Source organism: Oncorhynchus keta, chromosome 14, assembly GCF_023373465.1.
Source record: "Oncorhynchus keta strain PuntledgeMale-10-30-2019 chromosome 14, Oket_V2, whole genome shotgun sequence".
In the NCBI taxonomy this organism is placed as follows: Eukaryota; Metazoa; Chordata; class Actinopteri; order Salmoniformes; family Salmonidae; genus Oncorhynchus; species Oncorhynchus keta.
Genome location: NC_068434.1, coordinates 41485855 through 41501498, shown reverse-complemented (window position 1 = coordinate 41501498; position 15644 = coordinate 41485855). Strand labels below are relative to the sequence as shown.

At 40.2% G+C, this 15644-nt stretch overlaps 1 protein-coding gene across 2 annotated transcripts; it reads right to left on the bottom strand.

The window, feature by feature from the left end:
- Positions 1 to 531: 531 nt before the first annotated feature.
- Positions 532 to 14360, bottom strand: LOC118393434 (TNF receptor-associated factor 2-like). 2 transcript variants are annotated; one of them, XM_035786101.2, is made up of 10 exons: positions 14173 to 14360; positions 13650 to 13728; positions 10664 to 10762; positions 9589 to 9750; positions 9397 to 9471; positions 6600 to 6674; positions 5934 to 6440; positions 4853 to 5030; positions 4527 to 4675; positions 532 to 4041 (listed from the first exon to the last, which is right to left on the bottom strand). In XM_035786101.2, exons 1-10 carry the CDS (start codon positions 14358 to 14360, stop codon positions 3823 to 3825), a joined length of 1731 nt encoding a protein of 576 aa, XP_035641994.2. In that variant the 3' UTR covers positions 532 to 3822. The 2 variants fall into 2 exon arrangements, with proteins under 2 accessions (XP_035641994.2, XP_035641995.2); XM_035786102.2 differs by having other exon boundaries at positions 5934 to 6353.
- Between the last annotated feature and the right edge of the window lie 1284 nt (positions 14361 to 15644).

Here is a 15644-nt window from a genome sequence, read left to right as displayed (position 1 = left end):
AGAGGGTGACCGCTCTACAGCACCATGCTACATTTCCTTAAGGACTATGTGTGAGTGTGACATGAGAGAAGAGGGGGTCAGGAGGGTAGAGCAGAGAGTGTCATATAAGGGGCAAACAGATCATATAGAAGGAAAACTTTCTCGTACCCCTGAATTGTCATCCGTTAAATTAGCCAGAAAGTTTATTATAAGATCCATGTTCTTTCATTTGGCAATGCCATTTTATATGAATATAATCAGATTGATTTATCAATTTACAATCCTATTTCTTTCCGTTTTCTTCTCAATAAAACTTGTCAGGTCTCTGATGTAACACAATTGTTATTTTCCTTACCATACATTACTTTTTCAACCGCTAGTATAGTGTGCCCCCGTGTGGTGAAATGAGTTCTGGAAACCAACTGACTATTACATTTTAAAACATGTGTATAGGACTAATTATCTTTGATTCGACCTTCAGTCAGTAGTTTGGAAATATTGGGAAATATCAAGAAATGAAAAACAAGGAAAAAAGACAATAACAGAAAGTAGTCCAGGTAGAGAAACACGTTTTTATATATGACTAAAGAATAACAGCATCTAACGAACAACGTTTTGCAATGTAACCATAGAGGGTATTTCCTATGACGATACAGTACGTTTGATGTTTTCCCTTAACAGACAAGGACTCATGCAAACACTTGCTAAAGCAACAAATTGATCAAGATGAAACGAGCAACAGAGCATTCAACACATTTGAATGGACAGAAAAAAAAAGGAGTGGTGAGTATTGTCCCCGTAGAAATAGAATACAAGGTTTGCCATTTGGAGTGTACCCATGAATTTACCAGCGAACATGCCATGGTCTGAGGTTCCTGCAGGCCTGTTCTAGTGATTCTATTTCTAAGGTAATTACCTCAGATCATGTGCAGATCAGTATGATCATCAGATGGCACTGCTGAAAGTCTATGGAGGGGGAGAGAACTGAAAACGTTATTAACCACAGCCTTAAGACGATCAAATTAATGTTACAACACAAAGTTACTTTTGCAAGAGATACAAAAATAGATACCATATCAATTAGCAATAGTTGGCACATAAATGCAAAGATATGGATGTAATATGCTTCAGCGTAGACTAGTATGAGTATAATTGTATATATTCTAGCAGCATGTATATGTTATAATTAACACAACTGTACATGCTAAATGCAGTCTGCATAATAGGAGATGACAACCATGTCTACTGGCTAGATAAAATAAATAGTATATTATTTATGCATGTACAAACAATACCACAGACAATTTCTCAGACTGATTACTGAAGGCGTGTAAACTGCAATTGAACATGTCTTCACCCTCATAATGTTGAGGAAATCAAGAAAGGTTCCCACTGATATTTATATTCCTGATTTGCCTACATCAATTCAAATGAGCCCAGACATGCTTTTAAACCATCTCAACATACAGTATAATATGTTATCAATAAATAAAATCTCTCATATATATATATATATATTCTATAGATAAACTCCCCTCCGTATTTATTTGGACAGTGAAGCAAAAATGTGCAAATGTTGCCCTATACCCCAGCATTTTGGATTTGAGATCAAATGTTTCACGAGGGGACACCATAGAATGCCACTTTTTTGGGGGGTATTTTTTATACATATCTGTTTTACTGTTTAGAAATGAAAGCACTTTATGTATTTAGTCCCCCTATTAATTCCTAAGTATTTGGACAAATCCACATATAGTGTATTAAAGTAGTCAAAAGTTTTACATTTGGTCCCATATTCCTTGCACGAAATTACGACATCAAGCTTGTGACTCTTCAATCTTGTTGGATGCATTTACAGTTTGTTTTTGTTGCGTTTCAAATTATGTTTTGCCCAATAGGAACTGAATGGAGACTAGATACATAAAGTTCTTTCATTTCTAAATGGTAAAACAGATAGGGATGAATATACCCTCAAATAAAAAAGGTGACATTCTGTACTGTCGTCTCATAGGAAACATTTGATCTCGAATCCAAAATGCTGGCATATAGAGTGACATTTACAATTTTTTTCTTCAATGTGCAGAAAAATACAGAGGATATGTAACTATATTTCACTCTCTGCATACATCAATAGCAAAACCTGTAATATAACAGCATTTGCCGATTTGCGTATGTGACGTAAATTAGCAATAGAACACTCATCATATATTAAGAACAATTACAAATAAAATGTTGGTCTTTAAAGTAAACCAATACTTAATATTATGTGTATCTTTATTGAAACACCTCATGCACAGAGAGGTTTCAATGTGTCGAGACTGGCTTGAAAACATCCTGGGTTCATTTGCGTTTAGATGTAAAAGCCAATTGTTAGTTATCTAAGACTCCCCTATTCAACTGAAGGATCCCAAATACACCATCTCCCAGGTATAATGACATTAATTCATCAGTGTGCAATATTTAGGCCTGTGTGGTGTAGTAAAATCAAACAATTATTTCACCGGACATATGAACATACCAAAATACACCACAGTAAAAGGGTTTTTATAAGGATAGAGAAGTGCTCTTTTTCACACAAATGAAACGTTTTTGGATCCATCAATTTCACAGGAGAGCACATCAACAGTTCAATGGCTCATTGATCAGAATGAACTTATGACGGATGCAGGCACTTCTTATAGTAAAAGCTAGGTCACAGATTTGATCTGGAATCAATGAACAGCTCAAAGCTGTGAAGAAAACACTAATACAAATAAACATTTACCCTTGAATATCATTAGATTTCTAAGACCCTGTTTAGTGATTTGTAAACAATCCTTGATCTCTTCACAATAAAAGTCCTCCCCACGTCAAGCTATAACACCAGGCTGTTGACAACTTCTCGGTCGCTGCGATTCAGGTTTAGTGAACTACCCTGTTGCAAACTACAGTGTATCTTCCACAGATCCAACATGCAAACTAATATAGCAACTCAGCTCAAAAAGAGAAAAGAAAATGTGCGCAGACAACATTGATTCAAAATCCAAATACTGCACCTGGAATTCATGGAATTCAAGAAATTGCCACCACTACAAACACAGGACTTGAGATTAGAGGCACACAACGCTTGACACAAATGTCAGATGACTTCAAATTCCTACTCTTAAATGCACTGCAAAGTATGTGCCAAGCTGACCATTTAAAAAGGTAAGATAATGGGCATCAATTGTAGTTGTTGGAACTCCACGTCTGTCTATGCAAAAGTTGCTCGAAATGAGTGGGTTACCAAATATCTAGCATCAAATGCAGTTACACAAGCGCCTAGCGCTAGCAGAATGACACGACCATTGCTCTGTTTCTGTTTTCATCCTACAAAGCTAAAGTGCCAGAGGTCCATGGTACAAGCGTTAGCAGTAGCATAGTAGTATCAATACAATAACAGCAAACGGCTATCCCACTAACTGAAGGGAAATCTCGAACAACACTTTCTATTTTCAATTTAACAAGAACTACATTGCAAAATGTGATTGTGATATTGGTTGCTTGGTAACAATGGCGTCAAGCTAAATGATGGCTAGCACAACACTGTGCTGTGAATGGTGTACTCTTCAACTAGCCAAGAAACCACATACTAACCGAAGATCTCGGACGTGTTCCAAATGGCACCCGATTCCCCATGTAGTGTACTACGTTAGACAAGGGCCCATAATGCTCTGGTCAAAAGTAGTGCACGACATAGGGAATAGGGTGCCATTTGAGACATAAAACAGCACAGCAAGGTCCCTGGATGGCATGGCAAACCCCTACAAGTGGATTACATAAGTAACCAAGGGAGAGAGCCTGGGTAGTGGGCACACTTTTTACCTAGAGGCCAGTGAGGTCAACAATAGCCTTGATGAATATAGTATCATCTCGTATGTAGGAGTTTTTGGTGTCCAGTTTGGGAAGAGGGCAGAAGAGTGGGCAGCCGCTGGCGATGTTCATGTCACTGACAGGCCTCTGGAAGGAGGAGGAGGAGATGTCGGGACGGAAGGCATCGATTATGTGCTCTCGGTTATTCTGATCCAGCAGCATCAGGGTCACCTGAACACAAGAGGATTGGCAGATCGCAACATCTAGGCTAGGCCACCTGTACATCGAGCCTCAACGACAACATTCATGCTTTGTGATGAACAACTATTTATTTTGTTTTTACAAACATACACAAGTAGCAAGGAACTGACTAAAATGTACAAAATAAACATTGATCTACCTACATTTACCATGCAAGACAAATACCAAGAATAGACTTAGCAGAAGGGCAGACAGCTACTAGTGATGTTACTGCCCTTGAAATACATAATGACCTTTGTCATTCCAGTCATTATGATACAGGTAGAGTAGATAGAACACTGACATTAACATGCTGCTTCTCACAGTATCACACACACCAAACAAAAAAAAGGTACAAGCAGCAACCCATTCAAGATATCATGAGTGAAACATTGTTCAAAAGGGTAATGAGTGTTTAACGTACAGTATTTATTGCAGGTAGGATATATAACACATGTTATAGGAGTGAGTTTTACCTTCTGGTTGAAGGGCCACTTGAGGAGGGCGTCACTGTGTCCCCTCATCACCACGAAGAACAGAGACAAGTGACTGGCCCGTCCCGTCCCGTCCCCATTCAGATAAATCCGTAGGCACATCTTGTAGCCATATTTGCTGGTGAAAAATGCTACAAAATGAATAAACATGATTAGGAAGGAAGCCTTGTCAGAACCAGACCATTTTTCAAACATGAATGAACAATTGTAAAATACAGTAATACAGAATGCATGATTGGACATTGTGAGTGGTTGACTTTGATGTTTGAATGATAAAAGTGGTAGATAAAATTTAAAAAACACATTACCTGGGGAGAACATAGCTGGGGCTCTGCCAGCAACAGCATCCTGTCTTTTCTTTGTGAAATCGGAGATTTTCCAGACAAAGATACCATCAAACGTAGCTGCAGACATTTCCCGAATATTCCCCTCCATCTCCACAATGGACAGGTCTCTCAGGCCCACAGTTCTCTCCAGCTGACGCACCTGCAGCAACAAAAGACAGGAATTAACCAGGTTTCCATCCAACCTTTTTATGCGAGTGAAGTACATGGCGGATGAAACATTTCATGACAGGCCTGATGGAAACAGCTAATTTGTCAGTGAACTTTACAAATGTCAACCAAACACACTAGGCAAAGTCAGATTTTTTTTGTGTCGGTAAAATTAGGCAAAATCACAGTGGGAACGTTTTTTTAATGCGCAAATATTTATATAAAACCATTTTGAAGTCAACTTGGAGTCACGCGATGATGTGTTGCGTGGTCTTCCCACTACGAAGGCTACAGATAAAATAAGTTATGATGAACTTCCCAGGGTGTCAAAGTGCAAGGTGATGAGCTTGACGCTCCTTTCAATAAATATCAAGGGTCTTCTTCTGGTGACATGATTATCGATGCTTGGCTGGCGCTTGTCAAATAAAAATAATCTTGCTCTATTGCCCAAAATAATCTCTTTATGTAGGCTATACCCACACTGTATATGTGAAAATGCGCTGGAAACCCATTTAACTTGTATTTTGTTTCTTCGGTACATGGCAATTTAACCACAATGTTGTTAAATATGTGAACTACGTCAACACGCACAGCCTTTCATCAGCAACAAGTCAATTTGATAGAAACACATCTCTGGTGCAGTATTTAGAATATTTGCATATAAATATGTTGGCAATTGGATGGAAACCTAGCTATGGTCTTAAAAAATATATTCTGGGGCCTCCCGAGTGGTGCAGCGGTCTAAGACGTCACTACAGACCCAGGTTCTGAACCAGCCTTAGACATGTGTGCCAATGGCTGCGGCATTAGCACTAGACCAGCCAGGCCACAAGAGAGGCAAGTTGACTGGTGTCGATAGAAGCAGAGTGGGGACTGGGGATGTCTTCCTCCTTACCTTGTTATTGAGGATCTCAACCTTGTCCTGGTCCAGGCGATGCTGGCGGTTGTAGGCCTCAATGGTGGTGGAGGAGCGCTCCATCTCTCGGTTGAGGACACAGACAATGTTCTCGAAGGTGCCCACTTTCAGCTCCAGTTCCTGGCACCGCCGGCTCAGCTCTGCCACCTTGGTCTTCTCACTGTGGAGCTGCAGCTCCAGGGCGGCGCCCACCGCACTGGGCAGGGGGGTAAAGGAGGTGGCCAGGGCAGGGAGGGCCAGGGTAGGGAGGGTAGGGGCACAGGCTCCCTGCACGGGGGCTCCCCCACCCAGAGTCAGCTGTCCCAGCTTCAGCTCCAGCTCTCTCAAGGCCTGGTGCAGCTCGTGGATCTTGTGACCTGCGAGCTCCAGGCTCTGGGGCTGCAAGCTCTCCAGGCTCACCTTGATGCCCATGATGAAATGCAAGAGTAGATTTAAGTGTTCGTAGGAACATGCACGCTCATGGTCATGGGTCTTCTCCTTTTCCACCTTGGGCAAAGTTGTTGCATACAAACACACACACATACACAGTAGGGTTAAGGTCAACACATTCACAAAAACTGGTAATCTTACGAAATCCACTCCAATTTCACCCAGTAAACATAAAGGTGGCATCCATATAGTAATGATAAAATAAAGTCCACTTACAGACATATCACAGCCAACTACGTGAAATCTGCAAGGTGCTCTGAATTTACTGCAGAACTTGATGTGGTCCACATACTGCAGGGAGAGAACAAACTTATATCAAGCAACATCCAAGCACTTTTACAGCAAAAATATTCATTACCTTTCATAAGTATTCAGACCCCTGGACTTTTTCAACATTTTGATACGTTACAGCCTTAGTCTAAAATGGCTTCATTTAGTTTATTTCCTCATCAATCTACACACGTTTTTGGAAATGTTAGCAAATTTTGAAAAAATAAATGAAATATAACATTTACATAAGTATTTATACCCTTTACTCAGTACTTTGTTGAAGCACCTTTGGTCGCGATTACAGCCTGGAATCTTTTTGGGTATGACTCTACAAGCTTGGTACACCTGTATTTGGGGGGTTTCTCTCATTCTTCTCTGCAGATCCTCTCAAGCTGTTAGGTTCAATCTTGGATTCAGACTAGAGAATCTTGATTCTCATGGTCTGAGAGTCTTTAGGTGCCTCCTGGCAAACTCCAAGCGGGCTGTCATGTGCCTTGAACTGAGAAGTGGCGTCCGTCTGGCAACTCTACCATAAAAGCCTGATTGGTGGAGTGCTGCAGAAATGGTTGCCCCTCTGTCAGAGTGACAATCGGGCTCTTGGTGGTTCCAAACTTCTTCCATTTAAGAATGATGGAGGCCACTGTGTTCTTGGGGACCTTCAATGCTGCAGACATTCTTTGGTACCCTTCCCCAGATCTGTGCCTCGGCACATTCCTGTCTCGGCACTCTACGGACAATTCCTTCGATTTCATGGCTTGGCTTTTGCTCTGACAACTGTGGGACCTTATATAGACAGATGTGTGACTTTCCAAATCATGTCCAATTAATTGAATTTATCACAGGTGGACTCCAATCAATTTGTAGAAACATCTCAAGGATGATCAATGAAAACAGGATGCACTGGAGCTCAATTTCAGGTCTCACTGCAAAGGGTCTGAATAGTGGGGCAAAAAAGTATTTAGTCAGCCACCAATTGTGCAAGTTCTCCCACTTAAAAAGATGAGAGAGGCCTGTAATGTTCACCATAGGTACACTTCAACTATGACAGACAAAATGAGTGAAAAAATCCAGAAAATCACATTGTACGATTTTTAATGAATTTATTTGCAAGTTATGGTGGAAAATAAGTATTTGGTCACCTACAAACAAGCAAGATTTCTGGCTCTCACAGACCTGTGACTTCTTCTTTAAGAGGCTCCTCTGTCCTCCACCTGTTACCTGTATTAGTGGCACCTGTTTGAACTTGTTATCAGTATAAAAGACACCTGTCCACAACCTCAAACAGTCACACTCCAAACTCCACTATGGCCAAGGCCAAAGAGCTGTCAAAGGACACCAGAAACAAAATTGTAGACCTGCAGCGGGCTGGGAAGACTTAATCTGCAATAGGTAAGCAGCTTGGTTTGAAGAAATCAATTGTGGGAGCAATTATTAGGAAATGGAAGACATACAAGACCACTGATAATCTCCCTCGATCTGGAGCTCCACGCAAGATCTCACCCCGTGGGGTCAAAATGATCACAAGAATGGTGAGCAAAAATCCCAGAACCACACCTAGTGAATGACCTGCAGAGAGCTGGGACCAAAGTAACAAAGCCTACCATCAGTAACACACTACGCCCCCAGGGACTCAAATCCTGCAGTGCCAGACGTGTCCCCCTGCTTAAGCCAGTACATGTCCTGGCCCGTCTGAAGTTTGCTAGAGAGCATTTGGATGATCCAGAAGAAGATTGGGAGAATGTCATATGGTCAGATGAAACCTTTTGGTAAAAACTCAACTCGTCGTGTTTGGAGGACAAAGAATGCATCCAAAAAATACCATACCTACTGTGAAGCATGGGGGTGGAAACATCATGCTTTGGGGCTGTTTTTCTGCAAAGGGACCAGGACGACTGATCCGTGTAAAGGAAAGAATGAATGGGGCCATGTATAGTGAGATTTTGAGTGAAAACCTCCTTCCATCAGCAAGGGCATTGAAGATGAAACATGGCTGGGTCTTTCAGCATGACAATGATCCCAAACACACCGCCCGGGCAATGAAGGAGTGGCATTTCAAGGTCCTGGAGTGCTCTAGCCAGTCTCCAGATCTCAACCCCATTGAAAATCTTTCGAGGGAGTTGAAAGTCTGTGTTGCCCAGCAACAGCCCCAAAACATCACTGCTCTAGAGGAGATCTGCATGGGCCAAAATACCAGCAACAGTGTGTGAAAATCTGGTGAAGACTTACAGAAAACGTTTGACCTCTGTCATTGCCAACAAAGGGTATATAACAAAGTATTGAGATAAACTTTTGTTATTGACCAAATACTTATTTTCCACCATAATTTGCAAATAAATTCATTAAAAATACTACAATGTGATTTTCTGGATTTTTTTCTCATTTTGTCTGTCATAGTTGAAGTGTACCTATGATGAAAATTACAGGCCTCTCTCATTTTGTTAAGTGGGAGAACTTGCACAATTGGTGGCTGACTAAATACTTTTTTTGCCCCACTGTATGTAAATAAGGTATTTCTATTTTTTTTTATAGATTTGCAAAAATTTCTAAAAACCTGTTTTTTCTTTGTCATTATGGTGTATTGTGTGTAGATTGATGAAGAAAATAGTTTATTTAATCATTTTTAGTATATGGCTGTTACGTAACAAAATGTGGAAAAGGTCAAGGGGTCTGAAAACTTTCCGATTGCACTGTAACAACATTTTAAATTGGTTAATCAATCAGTAAACAATGTGTCCATCCTTGCCTTTTCTCTGGGAATCTTTTTCTTTGCGCAGCCTTCACAAATCATAGGGTACTTTGGACAGATCTCATCATGAGCCTAGAAAACAAAACTGTTTATGTATTTTCATATAGGCTACACCCAATAACAAAACAGTACATGTTCTACATCTGCTTTCGATTATGAAACAAAATGCAGACAAGTATGGTGATTTACCTTGATGTTCTTGAAATGGAAAGGTTCTTTGCAGTATTTGCAGTTTAAAGTCCTCTCAGGACATTCTCGTTCGTTGTGGCGCTCCAGCTCATTGGTTCTCATGAGTTCTTTACAGGAGGGACAGAGAATGATCATGAAGTCACACTTTCCCTCGTGGTTCACCTGGAAAACACACGACAACAACACTTCAAAACAAACGAATACACTGTAGGTTTAGTAATCTGTTAAGAACATTCATGTAGTAGACTTAGCTATTTTTTCTATACTTGTTCATCTGTAATTGAAACAGGATTTTTTTTAAATGATCAGTGCTATTTAAGAGTTGCAAAAAATACAAATGACAATAGCTAGGTTCCATCCAATCGGTGACAGATTTATGTAAATATTCTAAAATCCGCACGAAGAAAATACACTACTTTTCCCACCCATAGTGTGATTCCATCAAACATAGATGTTCCAAAGGTCTGCATATGTGGCTTGTAGGCTGTGTGTGGAAGGCAGGAGATACTAAATATGTTTATGTTTATTAACGGTCAATTACCGTGAGACCGGCAGTTATTTGCATGACAATCACCGGCTGACAAAATGTCATGACCGCCACAGCCCAAGGGAGAACCAAACACCATGTCATCGCGTGACTCCAAGTTTACTTCGATTTGAAGGTTATTATATCAATATTTTCACATAAAGGCATTTCCACCACATTTACATTTTACATTTAAGTAATTTAGCAGACGCTCTTATCCAGAGCGACTTACAAATTGGTGCATTCACCTTATGACCACCACTTCTTACATAATTTGCTTTACCGATACAAAAAGATCCCACCATGTCGAAAGAACACATTTTCTGTCGGCATTTATAAAATTGTACCAAAACTTCCTGTTTCCATCACAGCTGTCATTATTTTTTTGGTATGACATCACTCACAACTACGGATGGAAAAGTGTTTATTGATTGCATCAAATTTGACGTTAAATTGAAAGTGGGGCAGCATATTTAAAACCTACAACGTTGAACAAGTTTTTAAACATGTACATTATTTGGTATAAAGAAATACAAAACAATCCCATGCCTCATATTCTTTGATATTGCCCGTCCAAGTGCATCCTTCATTTGGACAAACAGCTGCCAATGCTTCCACTTCTCTCCGCGCTGCATTGTCAGGAAAAGCCTTGAGGGAAAAGGAAGGTAAGACTATTGTATTATTAAAGCACAAAGATTCAACACATACATGTTTTCTGAGTAAATGAGAACACCAAACCAGTATGCATAGCCCAATTTAGTCTTATAAACTTCTGAGATATTTGCCAACCTGAGCTTATTGTTGTTTGGCAACACTTCCCCCATGTCCGAGCCTATATCCGGCTATGATCGGCTATGAAAAGCCAACTGATATTTCCTCCTGAAGTGCTGACTTGCTGAACCCTCAACAACTACTGTGATTATTATTATTTGACCATGCTGGTCATTTATGAACATTTGAACATCTTGGCCATGTTCTGTTATAATCTCCACCCGGCACCGCCAGAAGAGGACTAGCCACCCCTCATAAGCCTGGTTCCTCTCTAAGTTTCTTCCTAGGTTTTGGCCTTTCTAGGGAATTTTTCCTAGCCACTGTGCTTCTACACCTGCATTGCTTGCTGTTTGGGGTTTTAGGCTGGGTTTCTGTACAGCACATTGAGATATCAGCTGATGTAAGAAGGGCTATATAAATACATTTGATTTGATATATCCGTAGTAGGTTCTGATTCGGAAGTTGTTCTTTGGGTCGCTGAGTAGTGCCCAAGAAATAATTAAACCCAATTGTTAGATGCTACCACCCACCCTTCCAAATAACAACCAAACATGGATTCCATGAACGAGTTCGTTTAACATGTCTCGGTGCCCCGGGGGAATTAGCCTATGAGCTGAGTTGAGCAATCCTACTCATCATTCATGGAGAATGTCCTTTCCAACAGCGCCGCTAAAACCCGTTCTGCTCTCGCAGGAAAAAAAACTGCAGCTCCAAATTCGCTCCATTCATTAAAATGACAATTTAACCAACACCCATCTATTTTTGTGACTACCTACCAAATGATTTTGAAGTATTGAAACCAAACCATATGGACCTGAATGAAAAGTATTTGAATAAACAAGAAAAGATTCATGTAATAAGCGCACATCATTTCAAATAGGCTACATGTCATTTTAAACAGCATATAAAAACACTAAATAGGCCAGGAGCCAGACAGGGAGCCTAAGAAGGAACGAAAATGAATTATTTAGGCTATATAATTACTTCATAGCTATAGCCTTAAACGAAATACATTGTTAAGCATTTTCGAGTGCGACACAATTGGCTGGTATGTACATAAAGCCCTCAGCATTTAAACATTGTCGTATTAAATCATTATCGTCTGGCGCATTTAGGTTATGACTTACTTAGAATTAAATACAAATTTAACGAAAAATTACTTATTAGTGCCTTTGACTTCATTTTTAGAAACACGAGTTTGGCAAGTCTGTGGCTTCAGGCTCATGCGATGGTGCCTGGAGAGCAGGCCGGCTGAGAATATCCTCTCCACACTTGCAAAGCCACTGGGGATGCTAAACACCAGTTTGGCCACTCTTGCCAGGCTGGGCAGAGATGAAGATTATATATATGTATATATATATATGTATATATATATATTTTTTTTTTCTTCTTTTTTCTATCTATAAATACTTTTCTACAATGACACACGTTATTTACCCAACTGCATTGTGTCCCACACACCACCCGCCAACCCCTCTTTTACGCTACTGCTACTCTTTGTTCATCATATATGGTCATTTTAACCTTGTCTACATGTACATACTACCTCAATCAGCCTGACTAACCGGTGTCTGTATGTAATCTCGCTACTGTATATAGCCTGTCTTTTTGCTGTTGTTTTATTTCTTTACCCACCTATTGTTCACCTAATAAATTTTTGCACCATTGGCTACACCTGTTGTATTCGGCGCATGTGACAAATAAACTTTGATTTGATTTGTTCCTTTCTTTTAGCATGTGCACATAGTAGGTACACCTTCATGCTTTTGGGATACGTGTCTTTTCACATTCCAAAATAATTTAATTGTGGACACAACATCACTGCACGCCCTCTCTTGCTCTTGGTCCTCATTTTATAGCCTTGATATCACCTTGATATAGCACCTGTGTGTTTTATCCGTTTCTTTATGAAAATATTTTGCGAACTCCATGACAGTAGATAAAGCAAGGGGCTATAACAGCAAACAAGTAGACTACAAATGCATGCTGGGCCGGGCATGCCCTAAACTCGTGAAATGAGTGCTGCTGCCTTCACGCTCCGCCCACGTACTCTGTCCAGGTAGGCGGAGTTTGCACATTTTAGACGATTCCATTGGTCCTTACGTGAAATCTCCACTCAACAGGGGCACCAGGCCATACAAAACGAACTTGTCAAATGTTGTGCCACAGTTTTGAGCAGACACCTGTCGTTTCACACCTGTTTGTCCTATCTAATCAGCCTCGCAAGGCAGGAAGCCGACAAGAAGTAGAATGGAGCGTGTACGTGCAAACATTGACATTCATGTTCAGTTTTGATTAGGGAGGAGAGGGGTGGTGGCATCTAACCATTGGATGTAATTATTTTTGGGCAATGCTCAGCGATGTAAACAACGAGTTCCTAATCTGAACCGTCCACCGATTACGGATATAGGCTCGGCTGTGGGAAAAGTGTTGCCAAACAAGCATAGCACGGGTCAGTAAATAACTCGCAATTTAGGTCAGTGGAGGCTCCTGGGGGGAGGATGTCTCATAATAATGGCCTCCACTGAGGTAGGTGTATTTTATACTGCTAGACGGAGATCCAATCTGTCTAGTACCACTGGGTTACAGTATGTAATTAAGTGTCGAGTCTGTAGGAAAAATACTGTTTAACAGACTGCAAAATTAATGCACGACTATAGCCTCTGTTACAAACAATCTACTTAGTCTCTGGTAATCTTTGAAATTCTATTAGCTATGTACAGTAGTCTGTGCAAATATCTGAATCAACTACACAAGTACTTACACCGCCTTCTTTAAGAATAGATGTGGGGTCCTCAAACAAGTCCTCTTTGATGCAAGCACTGCATTTATGTGGTCCAGAACTTGAAAGACAAAATATGTAGCACAGCCATTTCTCTAGTCTATTACATACATATACGGTTAATTTAGCTAGCTAACTGTTCGCTAATCTCAAGTAACACCCAGTTGCAAGAGCTAACGTTATAACTAACCAATCACTGATTGCCTACGGACTGTTAACATGAACAATTCTTAACAATGCTTATCCATCCTCGTCCACTGAGTAGTTAGCTTGCACTTGCAGAACCATTGATGTGTTTGAACAAGGTCATTGTGGGGATACAACAGGGTGACAGTACCTAGATCAATACTTGATCATATTAACTGAGTTTATAAACACCTGGCAAGCCTCGCAACGTGTTGACATACACTGACTGTGTGTTGATGAATGCTATGGGCAAGTCTAACGAGCTAGCTAATGTTAGCGTTTGTAGAGCAACATCACCCAGTCTGAGCACGACACTCACCTAACAATTTTGTTGAAACAGAATGAACAAAAACGATGGCCACATTGGGCTTGTAGAGGCCTTCTCAATATTTTCAAACAAGAATTGCACATGTGTTTTTCTTCGAGGTTGTTCGCCAAAATTTTCTTAGGGAATCCTGGTTTGTTGCCTTCCAGTGAAGATGGTGGTGATGGCTCTTGTGCAGCCATTTCTCCCCGAACATGCAAGAGAATGACGCTGCCGCTGGGGGCGCTTTCAGGAGAGCAATGTTTGGCTGGAACAGCTGATTGACTGAACTCAAGCCGAACTGACAACGGTTTTGCTACATTCATGTGCTCTACATTTAGATATAATCACTGCTATGGACATGAATGGCTTGTCAAATGTGTGAAACATGTTTTTACTGCAGATGCTACAATTTTTTTTTACTTAAATATGTAGCCATGGATTCTTATAGAATATTTAATTTACCTACACTGAACAAAAATATAAAGGCAATATGCAGCAATTAACATATTTGATGTTAATCATTATTCAGCAATCATTGATTAGGAAAAAAGACACATTTTTTTTTTTTAAATAAAAAAACTGTTCATAACCCATGCCCTTCTACCCCTGCGATGCTTGTGCATCATTTTCGTGACATTGTCAGGCAACCTGGCTATATACAAGATGACAGCAATCCATGCTTTGGTTTTTATTTTCATGGCACTGTTTCCATGCTAATATTTTAGCATTTATGGCACAAATCCCATTCAAGTCATGGTACCAATATTTGCAATTTTCGCGCACCATGTACACATCATCCGAAAATATCTAGAATTCACTGTGAAGCTCAACAAAGTCACTTATAGATATGAACATGATGCGCGAAAATTGCTAATATCGGTACCATGAATAATGAGATTTGTGCCCCACATGCTAAAACATTAGCATTTGGAAACAGTGCCAGGGAAACTAACCCAAAGCATGGCTTTGTGTAATATATTGTACATAGACTGCATACACGGTAAGGACACCAGTATGTAAGTATTTTGGGTTAACTATCCCTTTAATATAGCTCAAGTTCAGTGGTCACAAGAAATCCATCAAAAGCATATGAAGTGTAGTAAAGTAGCTAGCTATTTTCCCCTTGTACAATATTCACCCATAGCAACTGCCAGAAAATAATCTAACTACGTGTAGCTTGATTGAACAAGTACCACTAGAGTTATTAGAAAAGGAGTAGATAGGAATCCCAGCAGAAACGCCTGGAGCAACGTATGAAGCTCCGCCAGGCACTGTCGACCAATCGCGTTCACGTCGTCATGCAATCCCGTTGAAATCATGGTGAGTCGAGAAACCTGCCCATTTTCCTCAAAAGGTACGGGATCTCACGATTTCAAAGCGATATTCCAGAAAACAAGTTAATCTCACATCTAGGAAAATATTCGTAATGTTGTACTTTTTGTTAATGTAATTCATGCTAAATGTTTTTGAGTTAGCACCCAATT

Bases quoted from the DNA above. Each gene is read 5' to 3' on its own strand.
- LOC118393434 (XM_035786101.2), bottom strand. From the start codon at position 14,360: ATGGCTGCACAAGAGCCATCACCACCATCTTCACTGGAAGGCAACAAA. The intron at 9,472-9,588 runs GTAAATCACCAT...TTTGTTTTCTAG, and splicing joins TCCATTTCAAGAACATCAAG to GCTCATGATGAGATCTGTCC. The intron at 6,441-6,599 runs GTAAGTGGACTT...ACTTTGCCCAAG, and splicing joins TAGTTGGCTGTGATATGTCT to GTGGAAAAGGAGAAGACCCA.